At 48.1% G+C, this 14,474-nt stretch overlaps 1 protein-coding gene across 3 annotated transcripts in view; it reads right to left on the bottom strand.

The window, feature by feature from the left end:
- The window catches only part of CACNA1E (calcium voltage-gated channel subunit alpha1 E), a 311,105-nt gene that overhangs the window by 273,716 nt on the left and 22,915 nt on the right, over positions 1-14,474 (bottom strand). For all 3 annotated transcript variants that reach the window (XM_045877252.2, XM_045877253.2, XM_045877254.2), the window contains exons 2-3: positions 3,078-3,183; positions 2,073-2,212 (exon numbers count right to left, since the gene is read on the bottom strand). In XM_045877252.2, the coding sequence (XP_045733208.1) occupies positions 2,073-2,212; positions 3,078-3,183 (246 nt within the window). The remainder of the gene's footprint in view (positions 1-2,072; positions 2,213-3,077; positions 3,184-14,474) is intronic.

Genomic DNA, 14,474 nt, shown 5'->3' with positions numbered 1-14,474 from the left:
GATGTACACTGGAACACTTTTAATAATTAACTATAATAGCCAAAACCAGAAGGAAATCCAGCTGTCAAATAATTGTTATTAACTACAGTCACCATGCTGGTCTCCTGGACTTATTCCTCTGTAGCTGATAGTTTGTACTCTTTGGCCAATTTCTCCCCCACTCCCAACACCCAGGAAGTACCATTCATTTCTCTGTTATTGTGAGTTTGATTTTTTTTTAAAGACTCTACATATAAATGAGATCCTGCAGTATTTGTCTCTTTTCAGTGCTTGGGTTATTTCACTTAGCATAATGCCCTCCAAATTCATCCACACCATTGCCAATGGCAGGATTTCCTTCTTCTTCTTCTTCTTCTTTTTTTTTTTTAAGGCTAAATAACATTCCTCTGTGTGTGTGTGTGTGTGTGTGTATCTCTTTATCCATTCACCCACTGATGGACATTTAGGTTGCTTTCCTATCTTGGCTACTGTGAATAATGCTACAATGAACATGGGTGTATTTGCTGAGAGTGGAGCTCAGATGTTCTCACCACACACACAAAATAGGTAACTATGTGAGATGATGGATATGTTAATTAGCTTGACTGTGGTATTCTGCAATGTATGTCTAAACACTGTATCGCATACCTTAAATATATACAATTTCTATCTGTCAATCATACCTCAGTAAAGCTGAAAAAAATAAAACATGAGAAAACACTGCCCAGGTGTGCTGCACTATGACCATGTACTTCTGAAACACTATGTACAAATTATCTTTATAGACTAAACCATGTTTAAAATTCAGTAGAATTTTCTTTTACAAGAGTAACCTTCAGAAAATCCTTTTGTAAGGCAACGGATGTTTTTAAACATCGTCGTCTCTATTTATCTCTTCCCTATATTGAGGGGTTGGTTGCTTATGAGCTCCATTTGAACATTCCAATCTTTTACACCTTCAACTTTTTCTCTTTCACTTAATCACAATTGGTGTGAAGGTTAAAAGTATAAGTATTGTGTGTATTCCACAAGACAACGAGTAGACACGAACATTGTCAAGCTCTTATTTTTCTCAGACTTCATCTACCTCCACTCCTCTGTTCCCTGGAAAAAATCTCCTCTTTGTTCCCCTTTGGTCAGTCGTAATGGTGACTCCTAGATCCCCCTCCTCCCTTTTCTACTGCATTCTCTTCTTTTCCACACAGGTCTGGCAAGCAGCTTGGGTATGGGAACTTCCAAGTCACACCGCTTGCTGCCATTGCCATACCCACACGGGCCTGGGCCACAGGGGCTCCCCCATGAGGCCTGGGCCACTACCCTCCCACTCAGGCACCAAAAGCTACCTGACACAACAACGAGAAACCACAAAAGCCCAGAGAGGCATGCCCATTATCACCAGTCCCAAGGCCCATCACACATGCTGCTAACGGCACTGTAGATAGGCCCCAATAGAGGCCATACTACACTCATTCTCAAAAACATGATTTATCAGATATTTAAATCTACTGCCAATAAACATACGCTGCCTATGACACTGCGTGGGCAACAATTTATTATTACTTATCAAACAGTTTAATGTGACTCAATTTTATACCTCCTCATATGAATAAATCTGCAAGTCATAAAAAATTCTGTGGTCAGGACACGAGTCTCAATTATCAGTTAAGAAAATATCCGTGGGGGGCTTCTTCAACGTTCGAAGAAACACTGCACCCCAATGGCATTCGGGGCCCATCTTTGCGGGGGCCCCTCAGGCTAGGGCAAGCTGCTTGCTTTGGTGAAAAGACTCACTAGGGTATGTGCGCCCAGCACTAGGCAAACCCAGAATGGAAAAGCAGAAGGAAAAGCAGCCACACCCTGGTTCTGTAACCTCTACGGAATGCCACATGCATCTCCACAGAGTACCCATAGCCCCCTGCAGGTGGGTCACCTATGGTCTGGCCCCGTGGAGAATCCCGTCCTTGAACTTTTTTCTTCTGACCCTACTGCATGCACTTCTGCCTGCCCACCCCTGGGTTCCCTGCAGCAGCCACTTCATGACCACACAGGCACATCCCCTCACACCAAAAGGGACAGACAGGAAGAGGACTCACCCACTGAGGACCACGATGAAGTCCATGACATTCCAGCCATTGCGGAGGTACGAGCCCTTATGGAAGATGAACCCCAGGGCCACAATTTTGATACCAGCTTCAAAGCAAAAGATCCCAATGAAATACGGTTCTGTCTTCTCCTGCAGGATGAGGAGCACAGGTGCCAGTAAGGGGGGGGAATATACTTTGTCAGATGCAGACAAAGTCACGCCCCGGCCGCCCTCTCCACTCTGACCACTCCTCTCTCCTACACAACACCTGACGTCTGCTCTGGGCCAGCCCCAGGTACAGGTGGGAAGTGAGTGCGCTGAAGGACTCCAGGAGTGCCCGAGAGCACGGGAAGCCTCAGGGGGCGCCAGCTGCAGAAATGGATGGGTGAGGGGGTCACACTCAAGCCAGACTTCTTCCCAGGAGGATGGTTGATGTTTCTGGCTTTGTCTTGGTGAAGCTGGCTTTTCCATTGCTGGCCTTCACTTACCCTGGAAGCTTAAGGGTTCTCATCTGCAGGTAATCAGGCTGAAGCCGCTTATCCACACATTTGGATTTTACGCAATTAATTTTCCCTCTCTAGGGGGAATACACTAGACACGTGACTCATTGCTTTAAGGAGAATATGAACATGACATCTACAAAGTCATCACTGTGAACGCACATAGGCTTTGAGCATCCTTCTCCCTCTCACTTCCAAAGTCCCTTAGGAAGGGGAGTGAAGTTAATGGCCCTTGCGCCTGCCCTTTCTTCTTGTCTGGCTGCCACACAGTGTATACACAAGTGTTTGTGATGCCCTCAGAACTTCCTGGAAGCAGGAGTTAAAAAAGGTCAGTCCTCTCGTCCTTCTGCACCCCAGTGGGGTTTGTCACCAACTTGTCCCTCAGCAAAGAACAAACTCCTCACTGAACTGTAGGGGAGGGCATAGGGGAAGTGGCCAGGTGATGAAGCAAAGGAGAAGGGAACCGGGGAAGAGAAAGGACTGGGGGGGAAGATGAGATGAATGGAGGCACATACCAGTCTGCGGGACATCGGGGTCTTGTCATCCTCAGGAAGATGCTGTTCCAGGGCCAAGACAATGCAGTTGGCAATGATGGTGGCCAAAATCATGTACTCAAACGGCGTAGGAAAGATGAAGTTAAGGAACAGATTCACCAAAGAGAGAGGGATGCAGCCTCCATGATGGCTATACACATAAATACACAAACTTCATTAAAATCCCAATGATGCCTGTGCAGTCTGCATGATCTCTATGAGCAGGCAGGCAGGGCACTGGATGGTCCTTAGCATGAGAAACTATAACCACTTCTGGTTGGGCTCTAAACCCAAAGCACCTTCTCCAAGAGGAGGAGGAATGTAGCCAATAAATAATATAGTTCGACATCTGGCTGACACTCCAGATACTTAGGGAATTCAATGGTATAGCCAGGGATTAAGCAGGGCTGAAAACGGAAACAGAAAGAAGGAAGAGACAGTGATGTGGCTGCAGGCTCCTGCTCTTCCCCAGCTTCAACCACAGCGCTGGACAACAATGCTTCAGCAAGGATCCAGCCGTGGCTGTCTGTTGCTGTCTCTGGGAATCACATCTGGGGCCTCCTCCTCTAGAACCTCTGCTCAACTGAGTAGAAGGGCCTTTGGAAAAAGAAAAATTCTCTCCATGTGAGCTTTCTTCTATTTCAATATCCAATTCAGAAAAATATTTAATGGGGGCAGGAGAAGCTTGCCTTGGCCCACCTTATTTTCTCCTGAGCTTCTACACAGACAGCAAACAGAGATGCATCATGAGTCTGAGTCCAGGGCAGTTTGGTTCTTAGGGCATCTAAGAACCAAACTACAAATGAATGGATAATGAATTCAGGCTTTTTTTCTGTTGCATTTTTCTGCAGACAGATGAGGGGTCTCCCTGAGCCTTTCTGAACAAGAGGACTATGATTCAAGTGCCTGCATCCGGACTCCTGCAGAAAGGGTGTGCCACGAGCCCAGGAGGAGTTGGAGGGGGGGACTGTTCACAGAGAGAGAGGGAATCACCAGTTTCTGGAGTCAAGTATGCTGGATTTCATTCCGTGACTATTGTTGTGACAAACACTAGTGAGCTGTCGCCACAGGTCTTGCCAAGCAACCTATGCTCTGGCAGATTCTGGCATCCGGGCAGAAGAAAAGAGTAGATCTGGCCAAGTGGAGGGAAGGCAAGGGACCATCCTCCTTGTCCCTCCACATATCCGGGCCTGCTGTGTAGCACGTAGGGCCTAAAGCTTTCCCTAGGGAGTACAGTTCATAATCAGGCCCCTGATGCTTCCCCGCCCCAGTGCCCATCAGTGGCCAGTGGGCATTCAGGGCATCTGTGAGGAAGGGCAGGGCACCTCCCAGCAGAGGGGACGTGTGGAAGGAGATGCGAGCTCCCCTCCACTGCTCAGGCCCCAGTGCTGAAATGGGAGGCTGCAGCGGGTGAGGCAGGAGGCTGCATCAGAGCCCCCAGAGCTCTTCAAGGGCACGCGGCAGTGCCCAGTGCCATCTCCGTCCCCCCAACCCCCCGCCCCGACCGTGCGCCCGAGTCACTGCCCGCTCTCCTGCAGCTGGCCACCCTTCTTCCCACACAGCCCCAGTGTTCCCCCAGGACCCACGCTCTAGCCCTGCTGGCTTCTGGTGCTCTGAGGCTCTGCCACCGGATCTGCAGACTGGATGGGCTCCGAGGACTTCAGAGCCAGCCCCCTGCCTCCGCACCCCACTGTGCTCCTTTAAACCCTCCCGGTCAGAGGAGAATCTAACCGCACGCCCAGCCACTCCTCCTCCCGCAGTCTCTCTCGGTACCGAAAGAGGCCCCTGAGAGCTAAACATGCCGGTGGACATGCTCCACAGACGCCCACCCGGCGGGCCGCCCACTTTCTTGGGACAAGCCCCTGCCCACAATGCCCCCAGGGCCACCAGCAGGCACTGGTCACGGGGGGGCGTGCTCCTCCCTACCATCATGGGCTCTGACCCAGAGCTCTAAGTGTAGCGGGACCAGGGACCACAGCAGGACCTGGTGTCCCAGAGGCTAGCTGCTCCTGGGCTGGGTTCAGACACCCCGAATTCCCCAGACCCAAAAGGTAACATGAAGATGGGAGCATGGCAGAAGTGGTGGCCCAGGCATGCAGGCCTTTTCTTGACAACTAGCCAACCAGCCACTGACAAAGTTCAAGAGAAGTGGAGGGCATCTAGGGCAGTGTTCCTAAAATGCAGGCCACAGGATACCAGTGCTATAGGAATTGGCAATCAAATCAATGAGGGAAAGTGGGAATTCAGGAGAGTGAGCAGGCTCCTCCAGCAGGACTTCTTGGAGCCTTTGGTATTACTGTCAACAGTGTCCACCGCCTCCCCCAAAGGGGGTGGGAATGGTACAGAGCATTCCCTAACCCACTTCACCACATCATCCTTTTATCAGAACACCTCTCCTGGGAATGGTGTCAGAGGAACGTATTTGGAAGCTCTGGTCCAAAGGGCAGATGTCACCGCCAGTCCCCAGGTGTGAGGAGGAAGGTTGCTGCTCTGGCAGGAGGGAAACTGGTGGCATCCTTATTCCCAGCGAAACCATTCCCAAGGCGTGGGGCTCAGCTGCCCTTGGCCCTGGCTGGCAGTGCCCCGAACAAGTTCAGAGAAGCTGCTCCATGGAGCCCGGCAGGTGACCTGGCAGGCAGGACTGGGGAGTGGCAGACATCCTGAGCTCTCATGGGTCTGCTTGGGTGCTAGGATTACTTTCTGGGGTTCAAGCTTCTTCCCCTGAAAACCTCCAAGTGATAGCCACAGACTTCAAAGCTGATGAGCTCTTAGGTGCTGACTTGCAGGCCTGATGGGTCGTGGCAGCCGTATGCCCCCCAAGCCTCTCTACCCCACAACACCTGCTGGGACTGCGGCAGCCCCTCTGTGGTCCCCACTCCCTGCTCCCACTTCCACACCTGCATTCCCTAGCTGGATCACCTAAGCATACAACTCCCTGCATGGACCTGTCAGGTCACCTACTCGAGAATGTCCAGGTACAGATACATGAGGCTTCTCTGTGACCACAGGGCTGGCTAGCTTCAGGAAGGTATGACCATCACCACTGCTGGATGCTCGGGACAGGAGCAAGGCTCTTGGCCCCCAGTGCTAATGACCCAAACTTCCTGTGACTGGCCAGATATCTGGATGGCCGAGAATTCATGAGGTCTCAGTGAACAGTACTGCCTAAAACCCGGGAGGCTTCCATCAAAAAGTGAGTTTGGTAATTCATAGGTTCTGAAAAGACTCCATTGCTATGCCCTCCCCAACCCAAATCCTCTGCCTATGGTCTGATGTCTAAGGACCCATGCAGAGCAGCAATCCTTTGGCTTGAAATGTGGAAACTGTTTAAATGCACATATCCTTGGGAGGGATGTCCCTTTAGACCTTACAGCTCATCTCAACCTCAGGATGAATTCATGTTTGGGGCAATTAAGAATCTGAGGTGAAGTTTTGCTGAGAAGCAGAGGTGAGACTATGGGAATACCATGCATCTGTGGATGAGGCAACAGAAAGGACAGTGACTGGGAAATCTTGGCAGAGAACATCCAGTTCCGTCTGGGGTCCAGCCACTCTCCCTTTCAGCCCTTTCCGTCCCCCTCTCACCCCCTTCTCTTTCTGAAGAAAGCATGAAGAATGGGCACCTACATCTTGGCGCTCTGGCCTCCACCTGCAATGGGGGAGCTTTCTCCTCTTTTCTGGTCCTATGTCCAGAGCACTCTAAAATACCACCTCATCTGTGAAGGTTTCTCCCTGTACCCTATAGCTCTTCATATTGTACAATTTTATCATTTCTCCTATTTGTCTCCCCCAAGAAACTACAGTTTGAAAGCAAGGACGTGTTCTTGTTCATCTCTCCAATGGCAGTGCTTACCAGAGGCCCTGGTACACAGTAGGAGCTAACTCAATGCTCAATGCAGGCATGAATGAATGGGAGGCAGGAGGCACCCCCGAGAGCAGGAGCTCCATTAAGGAGCCGTCACAGAGACTGCACGGTAGTCACTCACGCTGGCTCAGGCCCGGGCTCCTGCTCACCCCCACCCTTGGGAGCTGACTCAGAGGCACCACTCCCATTTCTTCTCATCTACCCTCATAACTTCCAGCCAAATAAGCTTGGCTCAAGGCTTGTGGCTCTGCTACATCTCCCAAGGCAAGAGCCTGGACTGCAAATAATGGCCCATAGGCCAAGGGAATGCACCTCAGGCGAGACAAAGATGTGACCTGGAAAGGTCAAAAGAAGCTCCATGTTGCCAAGACCTCAAAGAACAAGGCCCTTCATGAGATGGTAATGGAAGACTGTCCAGAACTCTGATTCCTTCCACCCAGGAATTCAGTGGCTCCCATTACATTCTATGCTTGATACCAAACACATTTTGGAGAACTGAATCTCTCCCTGGTGTCCAGACTGTGTTGGAGATCTTGAATAAATGGGAGCTAGCAGGGCAGTGAGGTGTGGGAGCCTGAGGGCAGGAGCTCTGCCTATCTTACTCACCTCCAGGCCCCTTGTGTCCATCACATGGTAGGCACGCAATAATTGTCTTCTAATTAATTAACTAATTAATGAATCAATCAATTGATAAGTGAATTGCATAGAAAAGCCAGAATCAGAGGTATCCTTGCAAAGGTATCTCCTACTTTCTCCACACTGTGGACCCACTTGAACTTTTTGTACTATAGTCTGTGTATACACATTAGCTATTCAAAAATAGAAACCAGCATGCATAGAAGATCCCTTTGATGTAAAAAAGATTTTTGAAAAAGGAGCAAAGGAAAAAAAATCTATCATGCTAGAAGGATAATGAGTTTTCTTGGGGTAGTAGGGTTATTTCCACTTTCTTCTCTACTCCTTTATGCATTGTCTTGAGTGTTATAATGAGTATATATTAACTTATAAAATCAATTAAAGCTATATATATTTTGAAAAAACACAAACCAACACAATAAAACCATCTCAACTTGAGGGTAATGGAAATCAGTACAAGGTTTCTGAGAGGATCTAATACAGGAGAACAAAGGGACTGGACCCAAGGAGAAAATGCCATGGAAGTGCTTTGAACCTGCCAAGACGCCTCCTCTCCCATATCTGTCTCACTATCTGGTCACCAGAGGCCTCATTTCACCCACTTTCCTGGCAATCTCCCCAAACACCCCTTCACTCCTCTCTCCCTCTGAGCCCATTAACGAGGACCTGTGTCACTCCATCTCTCCCCTTCCCGTCTAGCAGCTTCAAGACAATCATTAGGGAAATGACAAAAATAGGTTCGCTTATTGATTTATCTCCTTTACCCGATGCTCCTTCCTTCCAACGGTTGACTTGTTTCCTTAGCAACACAGCTAATTTGAGCAGCACTACTTGGCCTGCACACCTGCCATTTGTTCATTTCCTTCCTGAGGCGCAGAAAGCCAGGGCAAGGAGAGGGCTGCCCTGCAGGCCTAAGTTGTGGTGCTGGCTCTGCTTGTCACCAGAGCCCTGGGGACCCGGCCCGGGAGAGGAGCCCTCCTTCTGCCCGGACCAGCAGAGCCTCACCTGCCAACACCTCTCAGGGTAGATCTGCAGGCATAGGCCTGAGAGAGACTTAGGCCTCCAGCAGCACACCTGGGGTCCTCTAGGGGAAAGCTCTATCTTCACCACCACCAGGATGCTGATCCTAGATCCCCTTGGCTCTCAGCTGTGTGCTCTCAGATCTGGGACATCAGAGCACACTTAAGGAGACTGAATGTACTCAGAGAGGCTGAGAGGCCACCAGGGACAGAATGCTGTGCTCTCTCCCTGACTCCAGGCCTAATGGAGAATGCCCTTGTGTGGGGAGCAGCCTGCAGCCACTCATGCACTTCCAGAAAACTCCTGGGGGAGTCGGGAATAGCCCACAGTCTCAGGGAAGGCTTGGCTCAGCCTCCTTTACCCATTTCCACCCCTCACCCCCAGCCCAGGACACTCTCCCCACAAGATCTATCTCCCTTCCCTCCCTTCTATCCCAGCTGCCTATTTTTGGAGGTCTAATTCTAAGAGATGAGAGAGTCCTCAGAAGATGGCCTGGGCCATTCTAACAACTGGGATGTTAACTTAAGGACAGTCCAAGGGAAGGGGCCCTGCCTAATCTGTGATTCCCTCGAGCACTACACCAGAGAGACATTTTAAAAATGAATGATAATGAAATACAGCTATCCAAGGCTTTCACACTACTTTTTTTTTTCTATGAGAAGAATCAGAATCTTCCTGGAAATCTGCACTGCAATGGAGAAATGTAGATTGGTAATGGGAAACCAGAGTCAGGGTTCCCACTGCAAAATCTGCCCCAACATGGCACTCAAGGCAGGGAAAAGCACCACCATCCGTTCCCGCAGAACCAAACATGAAATACAGAAGGATCAAAGTCTAAAATGACCCATGAATATAAAGTCCTTTGAAAACCGGTAAGGTGCTACACAAATGCACAGTCATTTTTATTATCCTACTAAATCACTCTTTAAGCATCTGCTGTGACTCTAAGCTTTGGGATAAGCAACAGTTAGTGGTCATAGCCTCTGGAAATGGGCTGGCTGGCTGCAGCCAGGAGCTGACACTGAAAAGACCCACTGCAATAAAGGATTTGAAAAAAAAAAAAATTATGGTAATGGGCCTCCGGGAAGAGAGCAAAGACATTTGGCCCAGAACCTCCTGGGAATATGGAAAGCACATCCAAACACCAGTCCCCAGAGGAGGATTTATGAAGCTGATGGCTCTGATGCAATCTCTCCCAGTGATTAGAAGGGGCATTAATCACACCCAAGGCCAGGGCTAAGAACAGGAGGGACTGAACCATCACAGAAGTCCGGCTCCAGCTCTACAAACCCTGATGGAAATGCAGTGAGATCATGCTGGTGAGATCACATCCCCCTCGGCTGGGCTGCTGAGAACGATACATCTGTCCTGGAGGGACCAGTAACATTGAAGAGACAGACCTTGTGCCTCAAACCCAGACGTGGCCAGAGCCACCACTATGATTTCCACCACAGAGTGTGTCTGCACCCCTCCTCACCTTCCTCACCCTTTCTAGAGGCTGATATTCTCACAGGAATAGCTGTCCCCTGGCCTGGCCACGCAGGCCACGCATGCAGGCCTTCAACCTTTCAGACTGAAAAGAAAATTAAACCCCATCCTGGTAAATGAGGCCTGGGGCCAGCTCTCCTTCCTGGAAAGATGCCTCACTTTTTGCCCAGATCATGGTATGAAGTGACAGCAAGTACGAGATAAAAAGATGGAGATCCAAGAGGGCTCCCTAATGCCTGTGCGCCAGCCTTCTCTGCCTCACCCCAACCCGCCCAGCTGAAAGGCCAGGTTAAGAGCTAAGCTGAGGCCCAAGGACCCTGGCTCAGAGGCTAACGTGCTCCTGGATGGGCTCCTTTCAGCCTTCTTTGCACTTGCTCCTGTGGCTGACCCAGCAGGACAGTGTAGCCCAAAGACCAATCCAGAAAAGGGAGTAGACAGGATTGTATTCCTTGGGGTTCTGAGGGACTACAGATGAATTTTTCCATTTCCTGAAAAACAATGTTAATCATCTAAACTTACCAATGCATGAACCACCCTCCTATCTGGAGCAAGTCACACCCTCAATTCCATTTCCTTCTCTTGTCTCAGTCCTTAATTTTAGGGTTCCAGCCTCCGTCCTGGGCTGATCAATAGAGGGTGGACCACACACAGCTACCGAAGGACAGGAGGGCTCCTAACCTGTGCTTCTCCATGTGACAGTGAGCAGTGCAAAGGGTGCAAATCTGGAAATTCACACAGCATCTCCTCCTCCCTTTCTGCCCCCATGACAGGAGAAATGCAGTTAACAAGCAGAAGAATGCAGTAGAAGGCTCTGCAGACTTCACGATGTCCCATTTCACTAGCTCATCGCTTTCCTTATCGCATTTTTTCTCGCCACCCAACTTCGTCTTAAAAAAAAAAAAGATCAGATTGAAAAACCAAACCCCTTTTCTTTTTTTAAAACAAAACAAAACAAAAATGTATCATGTGACTTCCAGCCTTAACATCAGTTTTTTAACTTTGGTTTCCATGGTGGTGGGATGCGACCTGCCATCACCATGACAACAGCTGCTTCAGTTCAAATTCACCATCTGACAGGCAGTCCTGAACACACATACACACCTCTCCCATTCTCTCTCGCTCTCTGTCAGGAAGATGGAAATGCCACTACACCTACTCCTAAAGACTTAAATCCTAATGAATGAAAGACAAAGAAAGCAATATTGAGAATACAGACAAGAGGCAGAGACCCCGCCCACCCCCGCTCCCCCCAAAAGGCTCTCGCTTGCTGGCACAGTCCCACTGCTCTCCTGGGGAGGTCAATGGACTCAGTTACTCAACAAAAAAGATCCCTAGCATCACCCTTTTAATGTTGGCTGTGAAAGAAGCCACATTCAACCCTCCATTGCTTTTCGACCAAAAGCTCTCATCTGACTCCCATATCCTTGACTCTATAAAAAAATGAACCATGAGAGACTATGGACCTGAGAAACAAAGAGGGTTTTAGAGGGGAAGGGGGAGGGGGGATTGGTTAGCCCGGTGATAGGTATTAAGGAGGGCACGTACTGCATGGAGCACTGGGTGTTATATGAAAACAATGGATCGTGGATCACTACATCAAAAACTAATGATGTATTGTATGGTGACTAACATAACGTAATAAAATTAAAAACTACAAAAAAAAAAATGACTGAAAGGAAGTTCACAGTATTGCTAATTTGGTTAACTAATACCGAGCTCAGCTCCAGACTCATCTGGGCCCCAATTCCAAGAGAATGGGGAGTGACAGTTCTGAGGAATTAAGACAGCACCAGCTTTCCTCCTTCTTTTGCCTCAGTTTCAGTCAGGTGGATACGTCTTAACAAATTCACTTTGTGTGTGTCTGACTAAACCCTGGACTCAAAACGCTGTCATTCAACACCCAGTTTTGGTGATCAGGGGACAGATGATTGAACGCTACAGAAAAGAGAAGAAAGGAACGGGGAATATTAAAAGCCTCTGGAAGAAAACAAAACAGCAGTGGGAAAATTACCTGTTTCAGAAACCAGAATCTGTGTTTTGATGATACTCTGACAAATTTGAGCCCATCAAGAGTTCTGGCAGCAACATACATCCCAGGGGAAGAAGAATGTGGGCTGCAACCAGCGACCACACCCAAAACTATCCCTTAACTTCACATCCACACTTGCTTCGTGGGGTGACAGACAGTAGCTGAATGTACACAGAAAATGAAAAGCCTTTTATGAAAGAGTCCACAGATCATCTGTGAGAGAATTTTTGTTTTACTCTGAAAATCCAGCACTTATACCCCAGTGTTCAAAGACACCCATTGAGCCTCCAAACCACGAGAAAATGTTAAGGGCACTAAGGATATATAGCTTGGGAAGGGAAGATTGGAGAGAGACGTCATAGCTGTTTTCAAATATCTGAAGGACTACCTTATAATGGGGGCTTAGACATTGTCTACGTTATTCTGGAGGGTAAGACCAAGACCAAAGGGTAGAATACCCACCCAAAGGCAGATGTGAGGGAATAGAGAAGAAGCTTCACTCTTCCGTGAGTGAATGGATGATTTCATTAAATAGTAAACTGAATGTTGGACTAACAAATGTTTAACAACCAGTTTCTCTAAAGGATGAAAAGCCCTGGTGTATAGCATTTGCCAATTTCTGGAGTGTAAATACTCTCTCCATAACTAATTTCAAGCTCCCAACTTGACATCAATGCACATGGAGTTGCCAAGATACACACAATGAGCACTCAAGAGCTGGGACTGGCCAGTTCCCACACACCGCTTACTGTAAGTCAAAACAAAACAAAACAAAACAAAACAAAAAAAAACGAGTATTGAGGTGGAGATTCCTGTATTTGATAGTAGTTGAGCTGGATCAACCCTTGTTGCTAACAGGGGTTAATAAATGGGTAGGAAGCAAGGTCAATGAGTCTTCAGTCACTTGCTCAAGGGCCTCCTGGGTCAGCATGACTCACTCTGGTCCTCAGCCTCAAGTTGCCTACTTAGCTAGACCTGCGTTCATGAAGTCTGGAGCATCACCCTTATCACAGAAGGCTGACATCTGTGCAGCTGGATGGGGGCCAGAAGCAGCACAGGTGAATGGTTTGCCAGTGCCATGAATCATAATAATTAATTAATCATTCCCATTCTCTCAGGCTGGAGTCTGGGATACCCAGGGGCTCCTGCTATTTCACCATAGGCTGCAAAAGAACTGAGAGGAATCAGCCAACACACACAATGAAAGCACAATCCCAAGAGACAGAAACACATCAGGTAAAAGTCTCACCTCTCCTTCTAGAAGATCAGTGGATCTCAGCCTTGGCCACACACGGAATGACCTGGGCACCTTTTAAAAATTAAGGATATGGGTATCCTATCTTCAGAAATTCTGATTTGTCTCAGGTGCCATCTGGGCATCAGCATTTCTAGAAGCTCCTACGCTGATTCTAATGTGCAGCCAGGGTAAAGAACACTGCTATAGATGCTGGAGGCCATGAAACCTAATGGTATCCTCAATTCAGGTGAGATAACAACAGGAGAAACTAGATTCCCAGGAGCCCAAAGGTAAGAACAGGAAGGTGCCTTGGAGTTCTATTAACTGTTCTATTACATTAATTTTACAGATGTAGATACTGAGACCCGAGGTGCAAGGAGACTTTTCCAGAGCCAGGACTAGAAACCTCTCTGGATTCATAGCCCCACACCCTGAAAACTTAGGAATCTATTATCAGAACAATCAAGTAAAACTCCCCGGTTTCTTGACTTGAACTGAGGGTTCTAAAAGAAAGGGATCTTTTTATTTGAGTTTATTTCCTCCATCCGAAGACTACTCAATTGTTCTCAAGAGCATATTTTTTAAGGTAGAGTCTGGATGGTTTACCTTTCCTAAGGCCACTTAAGAGTCCAGAAAACATTCTGAGATGAGTGCTTGCCAGAGCTCCCATGGGCCGAGACATGGTTTGACACTGGGGAGAAGCCCATTGCCTACTGAGTACAGTACTATCAATTCATGAAGTTCTCCAGCAACTCATAAAGGATTCTTCTCTAGCAACATTTTTGGGAAAGGAAAACATTAACCATTGTTCTGAATCACTGTTTCCCATTCTTGTTGGATCAGTGCTGATTGGCCTCTCTTGAATTAACCTTCTCTTATCCATTCCCACTCCTTAATTAAGTCCTTTCTTATTAATCACAATCCCTATATCCATCCTCATATGCCCCAACCCAAGACAAACTCTAAAACACATACTTACTAATAAAAGGATGAGAAGGCCCCAGAAAAGGATGAAGGAGCAAGAAGGAAGATGACTGAGCAGAGAAAGGGTACTGAGGAAAGAAAAGAGGAAATGTGATCAAAGGATCCCTAGACTTAAGGGTC

The sequence above is a fragment of the Mirounga angustirostris genome, unplaced genomic scaffold (genome assembly GCF_029215605.1).
Source record: "Mirounga angustirostris isolate CCGP_5_RB_7025 unplaced genomic scaffold, mMirAng1.0.hap1 SCAF_6, whole genome shotgun sequence".
Classification (NCBI taxonomy): domain Eukaryota; kingdom Metazoa; phylum Chordata; class Mammalia; order Carnivora; family Phocidae; genus Mirounga; species Mirounga angustirostris.
This window is presented reverse-complemented; position numbering and strand designations above follow the sequence as displayed.